This window comes from Chenopodium album, chromosome 5 (genome assembly GCF_948465745.1).
Source record: "Chenopodium album chromosome 5, dcCheAlbu1.1, whole genome shotgun sequence".
NCBI lineage: Eukaryota > Viridiplantae > Streptophyta > Magnoliopsida > Caryophyllales > Amaranthaceae > Chenopodium > Chenopodium album.
Genome location: NC_137838.1, coordinates 73,884,022 through 73,890,331, shown reverse-complemented (window position 1 = coordinate 73,890,331; position 6,310 = coordinate 73,884,022). Strand labels below are relative to the sequence as shown.

The window sequence follows — 6,310 nt, the reverse complement described above, 5'->3', positions numbered from 1 at the left end:
TGTATGACTGATTAGTTCACATGGTTTCCAAACATTAATTTATATACTCTTGTTGTTTAGTAATCTTGGGCTTAATTTTATTTTAATTTTATTTTTTTCATGTAATTGACTAGATGCACAATGCACCCAAGAGTAGTCTTTTTAATCAGCGGATAATGTCATTGTAAAAATTTAAAATTACCTTTGGTGATGCGCTTATATGCATCTTAATGTAGAGGTTCTAGCTCAAATTTACGAGTTAATATTATTTTCCTCCTTTCTAGCCAAGTTTTTTCCATACTAAAGTTGTAAATCATCGCCATATTCGAGTTAATATTATTTTCCTCCTTTCTAGCCATTTTTTTTTCATACCAAAGTTGTAAATCATCGACTTAGAATATGGTCCATATTAGGTAAGATGTCCAAGGAAACTGATTAGCATTTGTCTTCAATCATGTCTTGTATTGCTAGCCAAATTAGTTGACGCTTGCATACTCCAAAAAGTCTAAATAAGCTGGAGTATCTTCTTTATGAATGATTCTAATGGCGGAGTTATTGTAAATCCACTTTGACGACGAACCATTCCAGTAGTTGTCTAATGCTTCTCCATCCTCAAATCAATTCAAGCACATAAATTCTCAAAATTTTACCCTCTGTTTAGTGTTTACATCCAAAAATGCAAAAAAATACAAATTACCGAGTAATAATGTCATATATTAGTCCATGGGGTAGCTTGGTGCAAGGGAACAATGTTACCCAAAGGGTACGAGAGCACTGCCTGAGACCAATTCACTTATAGAGTTGTTCAACAAACATTTGTAAGACAATAAAAATCGAATATAGTTTCATGAGTACAAACCTCATTTTTTTTTTTTCCCTAATAAGTAGAAACTAGGTGAACAAAATATTTCTTCAACAGGAATACTAGCGTGCAAATTTAGTGTGTTTCTAGGTCATCTGTCATCAAAGATACCCAGATACTGTTAGAACTGCAATTAGAAGCATACATCATGCTTTTCAGAAACTTGTAATTTTATAGGTTTTAGGGTTTAAAAGCATAGATTTTGGCACTTTCAAAAGTGGGCATGAATCCATAACAGACACAATCACATATGAAAACATACATGACATTTCTTATTGACATTCTATCCATGACACTTATCCTTCACCTTTCAGCTAAGGCAAAATTGATTCCAACATGATTTTAACAACAATACATAACGTAAGTAGTCACACACTCACACTAGATTCTCGAAATACAGAGTTATAACTTCAAGGCTTGAGCATGGTGGCTGATGTGATCATCAATGAAAGTAGCAATGAAGAAATAGGAATGGTCATATCCAGGCTGGAGTCGCAACAAAAGTGGTGCATTGACCTTCTCACAAGCCTCTTGAAATTTGTTCGGCAACAATTGATCATGCAAGAATTTGTCATCTGTCCCCTGTGGATGCAAATTCGTAAATTCAATTAAAAAACAGGGATGGAAGCCAAATTTTTATCATAATCGAGTTGACTGTGTACCAAATGAGATGATGATTTAACTGAAGCAAATCTTACCTGATCAATTAGTATGGATGCAGAAAGATCATGGAACTTTGAAATCAAGCAAGTAGCATCATATTCCTGCAAGATAGCGAAGATTACACCATGAAAGTGATGTAACAACTATGAATCTTCGTCATTATATCAACACACCAGAACAAAGTGCTAGTACCTCCCAGTCTGCCTTATTTCCTCCCAGATAGTTACTGAAAGCTTTCTGGCCCCAAGGGCAGTTAATTGGATTCACAATTGGTGCAAAGGCAGATGCCGTCTGCAGCGAACATGCTTCTATTAGATTTGATTTATAGAAGGGTGTTCAGTGTCGAAGCTCATAATTACTATGTACGGAATTGTGTGGGCATTTTCTTTTGTGATAAATAGATATACCTTATATTTGTCAAGGTTCTTCAGGTATATAGTCAACGCCCCATGCCCCCCCATTGAATGCCCTGATATTGATGCGCGTGTTGTGTCAAGTTGTGGGAAATTCTCTTTCAGGAGTTCAGGCAACTCCTTAACAACATAATCATACATACGCCAATTCTTCCATTTCTCTTGTGTAGCATTCAAATAGAACCCCGCGCCTATAACAGAGGAGAAAGATGAGGAGTCAGAAACATGGAATGGGGCAATCAGTATATAATTAAACTAATCATGATCTTACAGTGAACAAAAGTATCAAGCGATTACTATCGCATAACAAATAACAACTACAATTATAGTTCATACCTACACCAAAGTCATAGCTATCAGCCTCTCCTTCGACATTTAGCCCTCCTGGAATACAAATAAGAGGGACAGTCAATGTGAAGCTTTTAGAAAGCATGACTAGAAACAAAAACAAACAGAATGACAATAAATTTAGTAAGAGCACAGTAAAACAGGAACCGAAAATTTGGCATAGCTAGCTGGTTGATACTCTTGATAGTCCAAGAATGAAACAGACAACTTGTAGCATAGCCGCTTGTAGAATTTCTCAAATTTGAAGACAGGCAGTCCTTGGCCAGAATTTACAGACTATAACCCTCAATAGATAGAATGAAAGAAAATTTTCAAAAATTCAAATACATATGACAGCTCCTATTATAAGCAGCAGGACCTATCCAATCATTCAACATCATCTAATGACACCCTGAACGTACTAACAAGTGTAACAAACTTCTTCATAAGCTAAGCATGGTAAGGTGGGATGAGCCCTTCCCACCCCCAAACCTTTCCCCCTGCTGCCTCCCTCCCTAAAAGCTGTAGCTTCATAATTTAAGGATTTAAATCCCAGTCCTTTAAACAATAGATTATGTAAGGTTGGCCCCTCCTAAATTTATAAGATGATTAATCCCCAAGAATATTCAGAAGGTACAAAGGAAAACAAATGACTTGCCCCATCCTGATTTATCCATACAAATTTCAAAAAACATTTTTTTTTTTCCATGAATTATCCCTTTTTGATAACTATTACCAACCCCCACTTAATCATAGCCTAAATCTCTGAAACTCAATGCAGATCCAGGGCTGTTCACCACTCCAGAATTGGACTTGACACCGAAATTTTTGTAAAAGACCAAGAGACTGCACAGGCAAAAAGAGATCCTGGATTGGACCAGATCAATTAGGAAGAGTCTGAGAAAAAACCGTATTTTGTGCTCATATATAAGTTTATATTAATACACCTTTTTGTTGCAAAATCATATAAAGATATTGATATACACACAAATTTTGTTGATGTCAGATATTAGTGACACTCTTATCCATCTGGCTACAAATTAAAGATAAAAATACAATGTGGTTAGAGCTAGGAACTGGGTTCATCTTTTAATTTGATATGTTCCACACAACTAATTACTTGTATTTTTTTTATCAAGTAGATTTATTTTATCATCATATAATCCATGGTACAGAAAAACTAAGCCACTGCCATTCGCTCAAAAATTCAATAATTTCCAAAAATAAAATACATTTGATTGAATCACTCAGGTTCCTCCAAGAAACAAAAACATTTGAGGTGTATTGGAGTACTGGCAACTATGAACCAATGTATAAAAAAGCTCAAGGTGTGCTGAAGTGATAAGGGTTATGCAGCGCCTAGGTGCGCCTCTTTGAAGTGGCGCACTGTATAAAACTATAAACAGTAAAAAAAAATTGGCAGAAATTCAGGTGTGCCTAATCAAATACGCTTCGCCCAGGCCAAATGAAGCGCTTACCCCTATTGCCTTATTTCAAACACTGCTATGAACTGGCATCTAAAGCAACTACTAAAAGTTATTCGATTGACAGAGTCAAAAATAAGTTCTAGCAATCATGTGACATACTTGGAGATGTATCAGGGGCAATCAGAGCGATGCCCTCACTAGAAGCAGCACGTTGAGCTCCAGACTTAATGATGAAATTTTCATCTGTACATGTAAGACCAGATAACCAGTAAAGCACCTGTGGATTAATCAAGTTAATATCAATTATTGTTTCTAAGTGACACAAGGATGTCAAAAGTAGCAAAGATCTCTAAAAACAAAGTATAATCACAATGGTGCTAAAATAGCCCCAATAGAATACATTTTCTCCTATTCTTTATTTTTGGGGGCTTCTTATTCACGCCCTTTTCTCCCATATAATTTCTAACGCATTTTAAGGATGCACAAACCTCTTGGATTGCTCATATATCTCAAAATTTCCCATTATTTCAGACTATCAAACAAAATAAACTCAGCTTCTTCCTTTAGTTTTCTGTCTCAAATTCATAATTCACTACAATTGTGAGATATACAAGCATTTCAAGAGGCTTGTGCACCCTTAAAATGCGCTAGAAAGCTCATTTATGAGTTTTTATTCAATCGCTGTAAGAGTTATACCAAGTATTATACTCTTCGCCCGAATAATGTGACTTTTGTGGACTCTCATGATCATGATATTCACAAATGGATTTTTGGCAGCTCGTTTTCCGGATTTATTACCTCTATTTTGGATCATTTTATTCCCAATTCCCACACTAAATTAAATTTTGAGTTTTTTTTTTTTAATAATTTAATTGCTTCCCTGCATTTATTCTCTACTCAATTTCACAATTTTATTACATTTCTGCTATGCTAAATGCCATAAAAAATGTCTTTTACAATAATCTCCAACTATAATTCATAATATAATCATATAGAAATCCTAAAAATACAGATAAAATTAACATGCATCAGTAAAGAAATTCACACTCAAAAACAGTAATCAAGCACAAACCCTAACATTAATCAACAAAACAAATATCAATCGAACAAATTAATCATATTAGATACTTTAATAATGGATAAAAACAAGAACATAAATAAATAAATAAAAATCACAAAAAAAAAAGGGAAAATTGGAAACATACAGGGAATTTCTGGGAAGACGACGCAGAAGGAGGAAAGTAGATGTGAAAAGTCATGGAACAACCAAGAGTAGTGCTGAAATGCTTGAATCGTTTGTTGAAACCTCCATACATCTTAGAGCTGCTGATTTCTGTTGGTTTCGTCTCCATTTTTGTTGATTTTCTCTCTCCTAAAAATCTCACTGTAATTGATCGAACAAAGAACACTAGTACAAGTGTGTGTCACTCACTCTTATATCAGTGATGAAATGATGAATACTGTATTGTCTGGTAATGTGCTTTTGGGCTTTAGTTTAAACAACGGGCCTTTTGAGTTGGAGGTGCATATCCATAGGCCTTGTGTGGGTTAAGAAGCTACAAAAACCGTGGTGTTTAAATATGACAAAATGTATCTAACACTCGAGATCATAATGCGTATTTGTGAAGTTTATAATGAATTCATGATGTTAGAATGACAAATTGATCATAAAATCCTTCAAGATTTGCCTCTTAACAAAAAGAAGACGTTGAAATATATGATGTCTAAGGAAATTACATTTGATGCCCTCTCGTTAATCTAAGGCCCTCAATTGAAGTATATTCTAAGTAAACCCTTGATGAGCTTGAACCTACTAGACACAATACACTATAAGAGTTTGAAATGACAAATCTAAGAGTGTTATTATTGTTATTTACGAATTGTTTGGTGTGTAGGGTTGATGGTGAGATAACAATAGGAATTAGTTATGGGGAATCATAAAAATATACCCAATACCTTATTTAGTGGATGTTGGAAATATGTTACTCCTTAAGAATATAAAACTTGCAAAAATGCCCTTATTGTTGATTCAGTTTAGCTTCGTTCACTTTCATTAAAGATAAAAGTCATTTTAAATTTAATCTTATTCTCAACCCCTAATACCAATTACCAACCCCATCAATTAATATTAAATCCTTTGGCATATAAGGAAAATGTTCCCAAGTTCTTCAATCTCAATCCCCATGAACAATATATGAGATTTGAGCACTTGAGATTAAATTTTTCAATTTCCATTTTCCACCCTCAATCTCCCACAAAGAAGAATCTCATAGGAAATATAATATTAATAGTATAAATTGCTACTCCAAATAACAATTTTAATTTACAAAAAAAGAAAAATAAATTAAAAACATACCAGTCTTATTCGAACGTAAAGTTACAAAGGAGGTTTGATACAATTGTAGAATGAAAAATACTTATTGACTTGTACTAATTTCGTAAGTCGTTTACATTTAACATTTAGCAAAAGTAAAAACTCAAATTGCATTATCTATTAATGTTTTTACTCCATCTCCTTATCCACCTACTTCTTCAATTTAAATGATTTTTTTTTCCCTATCTACCTTTATCCAATTTCATTTATTGCTTTCAACTATTTGCATTCCTTTAATGTATTTCATTTACATGCAATGCTTTCA

General features: G+C 34.0%; 1 protein-coding gene across 1 annotated transcript; it reads right to left on the bottom strand.

Moving 5' to 3' along the window:
- Positions 1-1,090: 1,090 nt before the first annotated feature.
- Positions 1,091-5,093, bottom strand: LOC145632280 (S-formylglutathione hydrolase-like). The gene is made up of 7 exons (XM_081684613.1): positions 4,877-5,093; positions 3,831-3,948; positions 2,254-2,301; positions 1,912-2,108; positions 1,697-1,795; positions 1,540-1,605; positions 1,091-1,423 (listed from the first exon to the last, which is right to left on the bottom strand). The coding sequence occupies exons 1-7, from the start codon at positions 5,021-5,023 to the stop codon at positions 1,244-1,246; spliced, it is 855 nt and encodes a 284-aa protein (XP_081540739.1). The 5' UTR covers positions 5,024-5,093; the 3' UTR covers positions 1,091-1,243.
- Between the last annotated feature and the right edge of the window lie 1,217 nt (positions 5,094-6,310).